The sequence below is a fragment of the Ursus arctos genome, unplaced genomic scaffold (genome assembly GCF_023065955.2).
Source record: "Ursus arctos isolate Adak ecotype North America unplaced genomic scaffold, UrsArc2.0 scaffold_9, whole genome shotgun sequence".
In the NCBI taxonomy this organism is placed as follows: domain Eukaryota; kingdom Metazoa; phylum Chordata; class Mammalia; order Carnivora; family Ursidae; genus Ursus; species Ursus arctos.
In genome coordinates this window covers 72,827,008-72,844,292 of record NW_026623111.1, presented here as the reverse complement: position 1 = coordinate 72,844,292, position 17,285 = coordinate 72,827,008, and the positions used below count along the sequence as shown (strand labels likewise).

Genomic DNA, 17,285 nt, shown 5'->3' with positions numbered 1-17,285 from the left:
TTAAATGAGCTGTGGGCCATGTTAGTAGAGATGACAGCAATACACTATTGCCTTTTATTAACCTCTTGAGAAATGATTTTAAAAGTCAAAATATGTCCAGTAAAAGTGCTTACTTATGGTATTTAATGTAAAGCAATTAACCACAAAGTACAAGTTTTAAAAAAAGTCAAGTTTGGAAAAAATTCTACTGCACTGCTGAGACGCGAACATTCTTAGGTGAAGTGTATGAAGAAAACGTAAGTAGATTCCTAGAGATACCCTATTACTGTTTTCCTATCTTAAGATTTGAAGTTAAATTTCAAATAAATATTACAGGGATTTTTTTCCCAATAAAAAATGTAAACAAATTTTCTTTCCTTTAACATAATTTCTAAAACAAACTGACATAATATTTATATCTGTAAATTTTAGTTGGTAGGTGTACGGATGAATGTTTGTTATGTTCAACTCTATGCACTTTTCAGTGTTTTTACAAAATGGTCATGATTTAATGGTGAAATAATCTGAAACAACTTTCTTGATCCAGAATTTGAATAAAATATATACAATGTTATACAATGTACTATATCAAAATCATGATTATAAGAATTCATATATCCATACTTATTATTCATATAAACATACCTATGTGATTCTATATTTAAAATATTATTTCACTTACATCTTCTGTTTTATTAAGAAGTCAGTTCCCCAAGTTTCAAACAATCAGATGTGAAAGGCTATAAGACATCTTTTTATGAACCCACTGTAAATAAAAATTTAAAAATTAAGTTTCAAAATGGTTCAGAAATTCATTGCAAGACTCTTATCTGGAGCTCATAAAGCCTCAGATTCTTTTTTAATTTTTTTATTATTTTTTTATTACATTCAATTAGCCAGCATATAGCACATCATTAGTTTTTGATGTAGTGTTCAACAATTCATATAGTTGTGTATATAACACCCAGTGCTCATCACCACATGTGCCCTCCTTAATACCCATCACCCGGTTACCACATCCCCCCACCCACCTCCCTTCTGTTACCTCAGTTTGTTTCCCAGAGTCCAGAGTCTCTCATGGTTTGTCTCCCTCTCTGATTTCTTCCCATTCAGTTTTCCCTCCCTTCCCCTGTGGTCCTCCGCACTATTCCTTGTGTTCCACATATGAGTGAAACCGTATGATAACTGTCTTTCTCTGCTTGACTTAATTCACTTAGCATAATCCCCTCCAATTCCATCCATGTCTATGCAAGTGGTGGGTATTCATCCTTTCTGATGGCTGAGTAATATTCCATTGTATATATGAACCACATCTTTATCCATTCATCTGTTGAAGAGCATCTCGTCTCCTTCCACAGTTTGGCTATTGTGGACATTGCTGCTATGAACATTGGGGTGCTTCTGCCCCTTCTTTTCACTATGTCTGTATCCTTGGGGTAAATACCTAGTAGTGCAATTTCTGGGTTGTAGGGTAGCTCTATTTTTAGTGCAAGCTGGTACAGCCACTCTGGAAAACAGTATGGAGGTTCCTCAAGCCTCTGAGATTCTTAATGAAAATGTAAGGCCAGCTAATCCCATCATGATTCTCACTTCTGGCATCTCTGGTTATTGTCCAAAATGTATGTTTCTTTAATTATATCTTACTGTTTTCTCCCTATTTTTTCTTTAAATTAAGGTTTTCTATACTTTTCCACAAGTACTATTCTCCATTCTGACCACCTCATTCCAGTGTAATCAATTCTATTAATATTTTCAACTCCTTTATGGACAAACGCTGGCTTTGGATAAACCTCAGCCTTCTCTTGAAGACAAGAGTTGGAGATTTGTATTTTCAAATGCTGGACCTATTGCAACCAGAAATAGGAAGTTAACATTGCTTAGCTCCTTAAAAACAATTCCAAACTATTCTCTTCTAAAATAGTAAAATCATCTCTTCTGAAATCCTTGACATCTGGCTATACCCTATTATCCTCCTCATCATTGTCACTGACCACCTCCTCACCAACTAACTGATGTATTAAATAAAGTGGAACCTGGTTGAGAATTCTTCTCTCTATTCCAAATCTTGCCATTATCCTGAGTGATACAGTTGGTAGGTATATGTTCATGACTTATTATGAGATATACATATGATGATTCATCCATCATACTAACAATGCAATTCTGGGCTTTCTTATTTCTAATGTCCATTAACCTTCAAATCCATGACCAATCACTAGTCCCAGAATCACCTGTATATACTCTACATGAGAAATCTTGAAATTTAATACCTTACTCTCTACATTGTCCTTCTAGACATTGCATTCTAATGGAAAACACATTCTTTTTTTTTTTTTAAGATTTTATTTATTTTTTTGACAGAGAGAGACACAGTGAGAGAGGGAATACCAGCAGGGGGAGAGGGAGAAGCAGGCTTCCCGCTGAGCAGGAAGCCCGATGAGGGGCTCAATCCCAGAACACTGGGATCATGACATGAGCCCAAGGCAGACACTTACCGACTGAGCCACCCAGGCGCACATTATTTTTTTTTTTTTTAATGGATAATCCATTCAAATACACCAGTTCTTCAGCCACATAGAAACTTCCAACCTGACCAAGTTAATGAATGTTCCCCTTTACTGAAACAGTGATAACTAGCAGAGTAAAAAGGAAGTGAAGCAAAATTTCCCTTTTGTATATTTTATGTATCAAATATCTATCAAAAGGCAAATGGAGAAGTTAGGTAGACAATTGAATATATGGAAATGAAACACAAGAGAAAGAGGTCTGAGTTGAAATATACAATTGAAAGTTATCAACATACATTTATAAATTAAAAGGCCTGTGAATGGGCATGATCATATAAGAAATAGTGTAAATGGAGTAAAGGTGAGGAACGGAACAGACCCCAGAGGCAATCCAGTCTTAATGAGAAGGTGAGAAACAAGCAAGGATAGATTAGAAGGAACCATCATTGATGTAGGAGGAAAACCAAATAAAAATAACAATTAAAGAAAAAGAAAAAGAAAAGAAGAGAAGAGAAAAGAAAAGAAAAGAAAAGAAAAGAAAAGAAAAGAAAAGAAAAGAAAAAAAGGGGCGCCTGGGTGGCACAGCGGTTAAGCGTCTGCCTTCGGCTCAGGGCGTGATCCCGGCGTTATGGGATCGAGCCCCACATCAGGCTCCTCTGCTATGAGCCTGCTTCTTCCTCTCCCACTCGCCCTGCTTGTGTTCCCTCTCTCGCTGGCTGTCTCTATCTCTGTCAAATAAATAAATAAAATCTTAAAAAAAAAAAGAAAAAAAAAAGACGCTTTCTCAATATTTGGGAATGGTCAACTATATGAATTGCTACTCAAAACAGTAGTTATATGAGTACAGATAAGTATTCTTGTTCTGTTTTTAGTAACATGAAGATTGTTGATTATTTTAATAAGAGCAATCCAATTGCAATGGTGCTGGTCAGAGTGGAAGTCAGACTGAAATGGGTTAAAGAGTGAATGAGAAATGAGAAAGTGGAGACAGAGTTTCAACACATTTTTAAATAATTACCCTGACATAAAGGCCCTATGCTTATCTTTCTCTCATTAGACTAGAAGCCCCCAAAAGACAAGACTAATGTTTGAATTTTCATCAAAGTTAATAGACCCTAGTGTCTGGCACAGTGTCTTCCATTTAATAGGCATTCAATATTTGTTTGCTGAACTGCAGTGGTAGAGCCAGAATTCTGAAACATAGTGATTTAACTCAATTAGTGATAGAGCTTTAAAAATAAACATACCTCCCCAGATATACCAAATCAGAATCTATGTGAATCTATAAACGTTAATAGATATACTTTTAAAAGAAGGTATAACAATGTGAGGAAACGTTTTTCTTCTAATTAAATTGTCCAAAAAATGTAATGTGTTTCCTCTTATAGTTCAGTAGTATTTACAGAGGCTGGAAAACATTACAATTTATGTATTATAAAACGATAGGGTAGGTAACTTTAAAACCCCTCCAAGTCTGAAATATTTACTTCTTATTTGTATTTCAAAACAATTTTACACTTCAAAGTCTGACAAGATGACAAGGCTCCTCATTCCTGCTGCCAAATCAAATATGCAGAAAATTCAGAAGAGTAAAGTAGTATGTGTCTGAGGAACTAACATAAGAAGTCAGAAAACTTGAAGGAGACAAAAATTGTAAAAGCTAGCTGCAATGTGGGAGGCAGCCAGGAATGGCATCTCAACATATCTGCAGAAACAGTGAAATCATTCCAGGGGCTTACAGAGTCTTCTCAGAGACCCTCATACTCAGCCTGTTGCTCCTTGACATCCAGTTACCCCAGCCTCCTTGTTCCTAGAACATATAACCCATGTTCCCATGTCAGAGGTCTTCATTTTGTTCTTCCTTAGGCTTGGGATGCTCTTCCCTCTAAACAAATGCATAACTGGCTTTCTCAACAGCTACAGGTCTTTGCTCAAATGATACCTTCTTAGTGACACCGTCTTGATCACTTTATTTAAAATTTTAAACTCTGCCTGTACTCCCTTTCCTTCTTCCCTGATTTATTTTTTTGACATAGTACATATTACCATCTGATACACTACATATCTTAACTCTTTATTTATTGTTAATTTTCTTCCTTTCTCTAGACTACAGGTTCCATGAGGCAAAGGATTTTATCTGTTATATTCATTAAAAAGAAATCATCAGTGCAAAGAAGGGCACTTGTTGCATATTAGGCAACAAATATTTGTTTAATACATGAAATATAATTATATAATTGAATATTTAAAAAGCTACCACCAGTCATAACATTAATAGAATAATAATAGTTCTACAAAATATTTAAACTACGTATACTAAGGTCTTGAGTCAAAATTATTGTTCAGACACCCACACCTCAGCTCTATTTGCTATTGAGGTCACCTTGTAGATAGCTTTTATAAGGCAGTGCAAATCTGAATAGGCTAAGAAGTTTCATGCTCTAGAGTCCCATTTTCCCAATAAAACTTTGTTATTTCTCTAAATGCAATTAGAGATTTATTTGTGTAAATGCTTAATAAATTCCAAAGGTCCTTCTTGAATTAAGATACAACAAACAAAGCAGAACTAATCATAGTTTCATAATGCTTAATAAATTTTCAAATATGCTATGAATCTAGGCAAGCAACTTTTTCTGAAGAAGTTGCAAGTATAAGTTAAGCACTTTTTGTAAAGAAATTTCCGTTAAAACTGGAAATCCATCAGATTATAACCTGAAGGAGAAGAGTTCCTAAAGGTCATCTAATTCAGTTAAAAGGAAAGCCATGGGTAGATAAATCATGCTTTTATATATATATAACTATATATACTAGAAAATAAGACATACTCTATAATTTAAGAAAATTTATAAATATAATTTTTGAAGCTTAATGTGTCAGAATTAAGAAGGAATTAAAAAAGAAAAAGCAACGTCATTATATAGCTTGCTAATGACAACTAGAGGCTATTCGATACAACAGCTTTTTGGTGGTATTTGAGCCATTTCATAAATTAATGTCAACATCCTACTCCTGTAGTATGTCAACAACACAAAAGTAGTATATACACAAATTAGTGAAAAATTAAATGCAGATGTGATCATTTTTAACTTTTGAAGGGGTAACTACTTACAAAAAGGACATTTGGAGGTACAATGTTCATCACAACGAAATAAATCTCTAGACTAGGCAGCACTTTAGAGATAGGGATATGAGAGTGAGCAGCATTTAATAGTTAAGTTTCCTGACCCAGCCACTGTAGTGACAGTCATTCACAACTAAGCATCAGCATTACACAAGACTGACCATACTTTGGATGAAACCATGTAATATGTGCCCCAAACTGTATTATCTTTGGCACTTTTAGGCATCGTGAAGTACCATGTTCTTATAATTACACAGAATTTCTTTCAATTATTTTTCTTCAGCATGAACAGAAACAGTACTGTACTGTTTCTGTATATAGATTAAATTAGTTATCACTGTTTAATAATAGTGTAATTTCTTACTCATCCAGTAGAAAAAAATATCTCAAAATGTGCAATAAGGATTATGGAGGGTGAAGGAACCGGCTGTACATGTTGTTTGCAAAAGTGAGGAACTTCCTGTGGCTTTTCTGCAATTGTGAAGGAGGCGTGCCAGCTGCTGACAGGAGAATGAATAGATTCAGTCAGGCCTAACATGCATCCTATTGTCCAAAACTGTCTGCATTGGATATGTCATCAACAAATTTTCTGGTCTCCCTTTTGCTTTGTTGGCAAACTTTGTTTTATTCCTGTAAATCCAATTAGAACGTTATGTGCTACGCAAAATAATGACTCTGTGGAATCCTTTTCTATCTTCAAAAAATACAAAATAAAAATATCGCCATATTGAATTGAATGGCAATATGAACTTTCTGCCTTTTTTTCCTGTGTATGTATACCATGACATTTTGAGATGCTGCCCCTTGAACAATTTTTACTTTTATTTTAAGATGCATTACACATTATCTCACAGAAGTGAGTAAGTACGTCACCACAAAAAATTGCACCAGCTGCTAAGCATATCCACAAGGTTTACTGAAACCCGTCAGGCGTTCATAACTATCAGTAGTCAGCAAAAAGCACATGCACCCTTACTGTTTCCAAATATGCTAGCTGCTATACAGGGATTATATAGGTAATAGATAAGTTATACACAATTTATCAATGCCTTTTATTTGAAAAGTAATATCCCAAAAAAATATATAGGTTGTCACTTATGTGACCTCAAGAAACAGCTGATGTCAAACCATTTTTTTTTTCATTTTCTTTTGGAGAGAACATTTTCATCTTTAATTATAAAAGTAAGTCAGCTGACAACTTCAATACTGCTTAAAAATGATTGAGTAAATATACTATATAGTTATTAATTCCAGAAGTTTTAATACATCTGGCACTTTACCAGACTATGCTACAAACATGTCATTTTCATAAGCACATAGAATATGTAGGCCAGATAACAGGTACTAAAAAAATGCACTTTTCCCACCTTTCCCAATTCCTTATAAAAGTGCTAATTTACAGCTGAGCACTTGAACATAGGTTTGAAGTATGTGGGGTCCATTTATACACAAATCTTTTCTGATAAATAATACATTACAGGACTGTAAATATATCTTATCTTCATTATGATTTTCTTAATAACATTTTCTTTTCTCTAGCTTACTTTATGGTAAGATTACAGCATATAACACATATAACGTACACAATATGAGGTAGTCATTCCTTTATATTATTGGTAGGGCTTCCAGTCAACAGCAGACTATTAGTAATTAAGTTTTTCAGGAGTCAAAAGTTATAAGTGGATTTTCAATTGCATGGTGGGGGTGGAAGGGGTCAACTGTATTTTAAATAAATGCAAATATCTCAAGTAAAGAACGTTCAAGCTAAAGAACTCTGTATATTAACTGGCAACATAAAATTGGAAAATGCAGTATTATACTTAGCATGATTATTATTAAACTTTATAAAAGGTGGTATGTATCAAACGATTATAAAAAACTGTATTTAGATTTTAATTAACCCCCTACTCTACCTTAGGCACTTGGACAAATTGTTTGTTTGTTCTGGATCATCTATATGGCAGACAGAACTCTAAAATGACCCTTCCAAAATTCTTGGCCCCTACTGCACATACAACTTCTGCCAGTTACTTAAATACTAACCTAGGGTGCCTGTGCAGGGATTTTTCAGGTATAATTAAGGTCCTGAATTAGTTTATCTCAAACCAGGCATATTATCTGAGAGACACTCATATGAATCTTTAGCAGCAGAGAGCTTATTCTTGCTGGGAGCAGAAGGAGAAATCAGAGATTCTAACGCGGGAAAAATCGGACACTTGAAGGTGGGTGGGGCTATAGGTCAATGCATGCAGGCAGCTTCTAGTAGCTGAGAGAGACCGCCAGCTATCAGGTAGCAAGAAAATGAAAACTACTATCACTCAACCACAAGAAACTAACCTCTGCCAACCATAAAAATGAGCATGGAAGGAGATTTTTCCTTATAATCACCAGACAAGAACTCAGCCCAGTTGATATTCTGGTTTCAGCTTTGTGATAACCATAGCAGAGAACCCATTCATTCATGCCATGCCAGACTTCTGACATACAGAACTGTGAACTAATACATTTGTGTTGTTTTAAACTTCCAAGTGTGTGGTATTTTCTTATACAGCAATAGCAAACTAATACATTCATTTACCTTTATTCTGTAAAATATGAACAATAATATCTATTTCCCTATTGTCTGAGAACATTGGAGAAAACTACTGGTTAATTACTCCCCTTTCTTTAACAAACACCGTGTGAGTATGCTCCTATACCAGGCATCCACATTGTATTAGCACTAATAGTAGAAACTGACCTCAGATTCTAGTCTTAAGGAGGTTATAGTCTAGTTACAGAAATGATTAGATAGATAGGTAGGTAGGTAAGTAGGTAGATAGATGACCAGCACTACAATGGAATAAGTGCTATAATCAAGAAATTAAGTGGATTAATGGGAAAAAAAACTGAAATTTTGAAAATGCTTAAAATATTTGTTCTATCAGATACAATAGTTTGGTCTTTTTAAAATGAATTATAAAGTAGGCAAATATTTAAAGCTTCTGGATCCTAGCAAACATGGATTCAGTAAATAGAAAATCTACTGAAAAAAAAATCATTTTGGATAAAAAACACTACTAACTGACAGCCCTGATTCACATATTTTATAATACCGTCTAATTTTTTTTTCCAGCTTGGGAGTTTTTCCTGTAAACAAGCTTCATTTGTGGAGTATTCCTTCACCAATTTACCACTATAAAATTAATAAATTCCCAACATAATACATTATCATAATATATTATCACATGAAAGTAGTAAGTAACACAACTACACATTTAAAGAAGAAAAATACGGCTGAAAAGAGTTCAATAACTTATCAAAACCATATTCCTTGTCGAAACCATTCCTACATTTGTAGTTCAAAGTTAAAGTCAGATTCAACTACAAAAACTAATAATTCCAAAGTTTATTTTTTAATGCTCATCACTTTGCTGTTAGAATGGCAAATGTATTCTGGCATGGGATACCTTTCCATCTTTTGACAAACTCACCACCTACTTTGACAACACACGGTACATATTTTAGAACTTGGAAGACATAATTTATTCGTACCAGCAAAATATGTATTTCATAAACAGATATGAAAATTCAAATGGTCTGATTTTAACTACAACATATGTCACAATTAAGTATCTGCATTTCAAATGCGTTGACTTATTCTTTTCATGTAAAGCTTCTGTTGCCTTTTGAATGAATGATAGATTTTTTTTGAACTTAAATTCATGTTCTCAGCTGTTGCTCAGAGAAAGAATTCCACCAATTTTCTAAATAAATCACCCCCTGTCAATTTTACTCAGAAAGTAATGCTTTAGGGGCGCCTGGGTGGCTCAGTCATTAAGTGTCTGCCTTCGACTCAGGGCCTGATCCCAGGGTCCTGGGATTGAGCCCTGCATCGGGCTTCCTGCTCCACTGGGAGCCTGCTTCTTCCTCTCCCACTCCCCCTGCTTGTGTCCCCTCTCTCGCTGGCTGTCTCTCTCTCTGTCAAATAAATAAATAAAATCTTTAAAAAAAAAAAAGAAAGTAATGCTTTATATTACCTTGAATTTTATGAGTTCCTCACTGTTAAGTGAACTACGAAATACAGGATTCATGATTCTTAGAGCTAAATTATATTCTTTTTTTTTTTTTAAAGATTTTATTTATTTATCTGACACAGAGACAGCCAGTGAGAGAGACAGCCAGTGAGAGAGAGACAAGCAGGGGGAGTGGGAGAGGAAGAAGCAGGCTCCCAGCAGAGGAGCCTGATGTGGGGCTCGATCCCATAACGCCGGGATCACGCCCTGAGCCGAAGGCAGACGCTTAACCACTGAGCCACCCAGGCGCCCCTAAATTATATTCTGATACCGAGCTCTATCCACAGACCCAAACAAAACTGCCAAACAGAAAGTGTTACACCTCAAAACACGTCACATTTATCCAGTCAAAATTCCCCTCTGTCTCATCTCTCAAGTGCTCCAACTGTACTTTTAAGCGTCTATCAACCTACAATTACTACATCTTGCCATACATTAATGTAATGATTGCATGTCTCTCTTTTCCATGAAAAAGTCTTCCCTTGAGTGCAACACTCTTTTCTTAATCAAATTTGGAACTTCTATTTATTTGTGTATGCTAGCAATATTTAATGTCTATTACGTTAAATTCATATTTTTACGACTATGTTTAAATTAGCCTTTTTGGAAATGAATTTAGTTTTGCTTAACTCTTAAAGAGTTTTATTTTTCCCATGTAAAAGAAAGCCTAAATATTAAATGACATAAACATAGTTTCTGGCTTCACAGAATGTATAGTTTAGTAGTGAGTATAAGGTAGTCCTACAAATTCTTAAATACATAATAAAATGCAATGTACCCTATGTATGATATTTGAATTAAACCTTATAGAGATGCTAAGTGGTTCAAAATTCACAAGTAGATCAGAGAATATTATGTGGAAGAAGGTCATTTGAACTGGACCTTAAAAAATAGGTAGAGGAAGGACAAATTGAGAAAGGAACAAAGTAACAGAGGCAGAGAAATAGAAAAATGTAGCTGTGCATTGAACAGAAGTTATTTCATGTAGCTGGAGACTACTGGTCATGAGAAGCTGTAGAAAAGTAAGAATAATTGAATAAGTTGGAGCCAGAGGGAAGATAATGAAAAATATCTGGCTAATGTGACATAATTATATTTAAGATATAATTAATTTTACATAAATCTCTGAGACCAAAAATAATATGAGTTGACTGGCATTACTCATTAGTTATATGTTGAAAATTTGGTAAAGGAAAAGATCTACAATAATAGGACAATACCCTAAGCAATCACTAACGAATAAAAAGCAAGAAGCATTCAAGTGTATATGTCTCTATCCATGACTATTCTGAAGTGTATCAATGTTGCTAATAGAATTTTATTCCAAGATAGGCAGAAGAATTAGAATTATACGTAATTCTTCCCTGTTATGTTTTGCAAATGAAAATAGTAGCTCTTACAGAAAAATTACTCCTACTATTATTAGGCTTGTTAATAATTTTCACCCATTGTAAGCATAAAATCAATTTTCCAGTCCAGGGATTCTTTAGTTTATATATTACTCACACCTTGCTGAGGCAGAAAATTTGATAAACCTACCAGTTCTTGAAGGATACCACAAACAAGTCATGGTGGGAAATGTGCTTCTAGCTATCAGAAAGGAGAATTCATTCCATTTCTTTGTAGCTTCTCGTTTTCAGAACTTTTCAAAAGCTTAACTAAAGCACATAATCCTAACAAAGTTATTCTTTTTAATCATTAAACTGGAAAGGCAGGGGTGCGGGGAGGGGGGGTGAGAGGAGGTAAGAGGTTACAATTTAATCCTTTACAAAACCCCTCAGATAAGGCTTATTCCATAGGCACTGGTACGAGGCAGTTTCAAATTCATGAGAAAATGCTGTATCAACTTCACAATTCTCTGTGCCAAAGGAAAAAAAAAAAAAGGAGCGAGAGCCTGGATAATTTAGAACTATAAATAAAATATTCATATGATTTAGATTGATAAATATAAGTCTGTAAACTCCTTCCATAGCAAAATTTCATAAAAGAGAACCACATATATGTGAGGCCTGCCTATATGATTTTTGCCCTCTGTTAGGTATTTTACATACATACCCTCTTTAAATCTTTACCAAATTTCTGTGAGGTAGATATTATAGATAACAAAATTGTGATTTATAGAGCCAAAATGCAAATCAAGATTGGACTCCAAAGTCTGAGTTCTTCCCATTACAGCCAGTGCTTGTCTGTGTTCCTACATACCTCCGGATCTGGCACAATTAGGCATGGGAACTTGGCAGCGTCTGTCTGACCTGCAAGGGTCTGGAAATAAAGCAGCCAATGCCAAAAAATGAGAATTGACTAAAGCACTGTTTGGAACATAACTTGTAAAAATATTTATAGCAAAATTCAGTGTTTGCCTAACTTTAATGAAATACCTATCGTTAGGTTAGTTGTAAAGTTATGACACTTATCCTCAAATAGAGAAAAAAATTTTTTAATTATGTTCACTGCTGATTTGATATTGTACTAATTAGCACTGGAAATTATTAGAATATTGCAGTATCATTTAAGTGTCACTCAGTGCCCATTAACCTGAGAGAAATCTGAGTAATTTCATTTATAGCCTACAGAGTTAAGCCCAAAACTGAATTTTTCCTGTTCGTCATTGCAATGGCCTCAGTCTAAGTAAACTCAACTTGTTCCTTCCGAAGAGATTTCATGTTGTTACAGAGGAGAGAACTCACAAATGAGGCCCTCCAGGCAGGAATGGATCATTAGACTAATTGTGAGAAATGGATCCAAAGCAAAACAAATCTTCTTTGAAAACTTAAAAACAAATTTTGTCAGAGTTAAAAAAAAAAAAAAAAGAAAGTGTGTATCTAGATAAAATGAAATTACTCATTTGTACTTTTGAACAAACCTATTTAAGAGAGTTCACTATTTGGGTTAAAGTGTACCTTAGGTCTACTCTGCCTTCTAGAGAACACAAAACCTCTCACAATAGTGGTTTTATAAATATTTTGAAATATCAAACTGCCAAAGTCACAGCACCACTAAAAATTGTGATCTTCTAGGTATGTATTATGAGTAACATGAATGATAATCACATTTTCTGTATTTGAAATAATTGAGGTTGAATATATTTGTGAGGCCATATAAACAATCCAAAAAGCCACCAACTCTCACTAGTATGGTTAATGTAACAAACTAGTGACACAGGGCATTCAAAATTGGGACTTCAAAAAACACTATTTTCAACGAATGTAATAGCTACATACCTTTTACATCATAAATGGTGAATAATGTTTCTGAATGTAAACAAAATAATGTATCCACACTATGAAGTTTTGCTCAGACGGAACTCATCTTCCTACACCTAGAGTGTGCAAGATTGTACTGAATAGTTAAGATGCACATGACATATTTTCTGCCTCCACAAAGAGAATATACCAAGCTCCATGAAACAATTGAACTTCAGGGCCTCCTACGAAACTGAATGTGGAAGAAGCGTTTTAATCTATTTGTGTTACCTACTCTGTATGAAATACTTCCCATTTTGCCAAATGCAAAAACAGAAGGAATTAGAGAAATTAGGGGAATGCAATGAGATTAGTTAGTACGCCACAAAAGTAAAGAAGCGACATTTGAAGAAAGTTTGTAACACATAAGTGTCTGGCCCACAAACCTGTAAATATTTCTATTTCTCCAGCATTTCTCTTGTGTGTTCTATAGGAATGTAATAGTTATTACACGAAATAAGGATGCAATTTTGTAGAAGTTTAAGAAACGTGGGGTTAAAGAAGATGAACAAACTTTAATGCAGGACTTTCAAAAGCCTTTGATATGTCAATATTCTTTTTAAGCATCCAACAGTGAGATAGAATGTGTGACACTTTCCAAAATCATTTCACTTAGGAAATCCCATTTCAAATGGGGATTTCAAAGAACATTTTGGAAAATACCGGGCTATACTGTGCTATCTCTACCACAAGGTACAGGCAATATTCAAAAAAGATTTCAAAGGAGTGTGTGATTCACCAGAAGTAGAGTAGAAAAATTAGAAAACTTTATGGAGAAGGAGTCCTCATACATGGTCTTGAAAAAAGAAAAGGATGTAAATGAGTAAAGAGAGGATGTTCCAGTCTGGTAAAGGAATGTAAGCAAAGGCATGGGTCGACACTACATGTTTGTGAAACATTGATCAATAATGGACAGAAAAATGTAACAAGGGGCTTTAGCATTACTATGTAGTTCACCCCCAAACCAATATGGGATCCCCCGTTGCTAAGACTTCAGGGTGTATGCTGGTAAAAAAGAGTAAGATTGCCTTGGAAGGGTGTGGCCAGATTATAAAAAGTTTCAGAAGAGAGAGGAACAGAATTACTATTCATTAACCTCATTAGCAAAATCCATCTGACATCTGCCTCCTCTGCCATGCTGAGCTTGTGGGATGTGTGTGTGGAGAAGGGCACCCAAAAGGAGGTTATCTCCAGAGCATGTGGGTAGAGATTCAATTCTGGACCTAACATATGTCCATGCTAGGAATCCATCTGCCTCTTGCCAGGCAAGAGGTCTTCTGTCTCCTCCACCTTTTTCCTTCACCAGAACTGTACCATTTTGGATCATACAATATGCAGGAGACCTACCCTCACTTAGAGCTCCTAAAATGTAATTTCTTTCAATATGTCATTTGTCTAGCAATGGTATAAGACTAAATATAATATACTAATACAGACGTTAGGAAAACACAAAGAAAATTTCTTTTAGAGTAAATTAAGCATAATAATTTTTTGATTCTCTTTTTTTTTTTGGTTTCTAATCAAATTGCAAAAAGCTTAATATCAGTAAAAACTTTAATTATTAAGTAATGATATTTATCACATGCATAAGCACTTTGCAATCCTTGTGAGTTAGGATTGGGGCTCTGGGGTTCAGTAACTATTAACAGCTCCTCCTTTTTTTGTACACAAACCTGTCCCTTGAGTAGGAATATTGTTACCAAGGTAAAAATGTGGAATTGATTCCTGTTTTAATATATGAATTGGTAATTACTTATGTGGAAATATTGGATCTTCCCTCTAGTTTATGCATAGCCAGCAGTCTTTTTTTTTTTTTTTAAGATTTTTTATTTATTTATTTGACAGAGATAGAGACAGCCAGCGAGAGAGGGAACACAAGCAGGGGGAGTGGGAGAGGAAGAAGCAGGCTCATAGTGGAGGAGCCTGACGTGGGGCTCGATCCCGTAACGCCGGGATCACGTCCTGAGCCGAAGGCAGACGCTTAACCGCTGCGCCACCCAGGCGCCCCTAGCCAGCAGTCTTAATGGGATTATCTTCACCCTATGTTTGGTTATTTTTTACTTCTACCCTTCTTTGATTATGCTAGACAATAAAGTGTTTGGTAAAACTGTGAAGAATAATAATAAAAACAAGAATGTCTTTCTCAGAGTTAAGACACTGATCGTGGTCTCAGTAACCAACTTATAATACTTGATAGTAGGATGTCTACATAAAACACATATACTCTTCAAAAGCATATGTTAGTAAATGCTATATATAACATAAGCATATGAAAATAGATTTGTATAATATCTACCAAACTGTTGATATACAATAAGATGAAATTAAGCAAAATAGGAATAATTTACTTACAGATTATGGACGGTATACTGTAATGGAATTATACTATGGAGTAAATAATGAAACAAAATGTTCCTAGAAGATTTTATAAAAGGTGCACTTAATAAATTAAGTTGAAAAAAGAAAAACAGTCAATGGTAAAATAAATATGGAATAGGTCTCCAGCCACAATAAATTTATTAAAGGTTTTACTCAGCTCTTAAGAGATATAAAACCAGTCATTGTCTCATCTTCTGTTGACCTCTGCCACAAATATATTTGAGATCAGTTGCCCCAGGGGCACTGTCAGTTCTAGTAATGGAGTCATTATTTCTATCCATCTTGCAACAAATATTTATGAAGTGTGCCCTACATGTAAAGCTCAGTGATGGACACTAGAAATACAAATGCCTAGAGAATTTATGATCTGGTAGTACAGAGATAGATAACCTAACTGTCATAAAGTGTAGTATCTGATGGTGTTTTTTAATAAAAACACTAAGAAACAAAAAACAAAGACATTGGAGAGATCAGAAGTGGGAGGATTATAACTAGCTGAGCTCACCAGGAAAGTCCTGTTGGAGAAGGCAGCATTTGATCAGGGATTTGAAGAATTAGATTTTTAAAGAATTTTCGAGGGGCGCCTGGGTGGCTCAGTCCTTAAGCGTCTGCCTTCGGCTCAGGGCGTGATCCTGGCGTTCTGGGATCGAGCCCCACGTCAGGCTCCTCCACTGGGAGCCTGCTTCTTCCTCTCCCACTCCCCCTGCTTGTGTTCCCTCTCGCTGGCTGTCTCTATCTCTGTCAAATAAATAATCTTTAAAAAAAATAAATAAATAAAGAATTTTCGAAAGGTAGGGAGAGTGAATTTTAGGTGTAGTAAGTGCTTCTTGCATTACTATAAGAAAAATAGTGCTTCTAGCATTTACTATTAGAAAAAAGAGTGCAAATCCTTACCACAAGTTTCATGAGAGCTTAACTTAGGACTCTGGCCTTCTTTAAAAAATAAGGAGTGGGATGGTATTGAAGTGTTTTGAAAAGGAGAATGACATCTTCAGAATACAGCGTGTTCATCCCCATGGCTATAACCCAGTCAGTGTCTCCAGCATCTACATGGACAGGTGCATAAAACCTCTAACTGATCTGTGTTTCCTTCATTCTTTCAAACCATGCGTGTATATATCATGGTATTGTACAAAATGATGGGATTTTAAAAGATGATATCTATGATGTTCCACCTCATTTCCAAGAAGCAATGTTATGCAATGCCAAGCATTTTGGAAAGGGCTGGCAAAATAGAGGAAACTCTATTGATTCCAAAAATATAATGAATCTTTCAGGCTGAGATTTTATACTCCATTTTCAGATTTGTGTTGACAAGGCATAGACTGAATATAAGAATACCATTAAAAATTATTCTGGTTCTGTGATTCTATGCAAAGTACATGCAGCATATTTTCGATGATTGCATGACATTAAGGTTCCTTACAGTGTAGAAAGTATGCATATACTTAGAGTGAATACTGACAATTTGATTTTATTTCGGTATTTGTTAATGTATGCTAAGAGAAGCCTGCTGCCTGTTGAAGCATGTTTCCCTATAAAGAGGCCCACAAGGCAAGGAAGTGATGCTCCTATCCAACAGCCAGTGAGAACTTAAAGCCTGCCAACAGCCTGGTGAATGAGTTTGGAGCTGGACCCTCCCTAAGTGACCTCAGTGCCGGTCTGCAACTGGGTTGCAACCTTGTGAAGGATCCTGAACCAGTCACCCAGCTAAGTACCACTCGGATTCCTGACCCACAGAAACTATGAGATAATAAATGTTTGTGCTATAAGCCATTAAGTTTGGAGTAATTTGTTAAACATCAGCAGATTATTAATATATTGCAAAAATTAAAGAAAAAAAAACAATCCAATGGAAATTAACTTAAATTATCTTTTATTTCAAATAAAACTTAATTTTGTAATTAAGTATGATGATTTGTTAAATTATTGAAGGGCAAATGTATTTACATATATTTTGTATTATCTAAAATATGCTTTTAATTTTTTTTTTAAGATTTTA

General features: G+C 35.0%; 1 protein-coding gene across 2 annotated transcripts in view; it reads right to left on the bottom strand.

Moving 5' to 3' along the window:
* Positions 1 to 17,285, bottom strand: part of GRID2 (glutamate ionotropic receptor delta type subunit 2) — a 1,362,985-nt gene that overhangs the window by 1,102,586 nt on the left and 243,114 nt on the right. Inside the window, exon 1 of one of the 2 annotated variants that reach the window (XM_057309689.1) lies at positions 11,202 to 11,282. The exons of the other annotated variant lie outside the window; for it this stretch is intronic. Within the exon in view, the coding sequence (XP_057165672.1) occupies positions 11,202 to 11,232 (31 nt within the window). The 5' untranslated portion in view covers positions 11,233 to 11,282. Of the gene's footprint in view, positions 1 to 11,201; positions 11,283 to 17,285 lie in introns of those variants that run through there. 2 annotated transcript variants of the gene reach the window in all.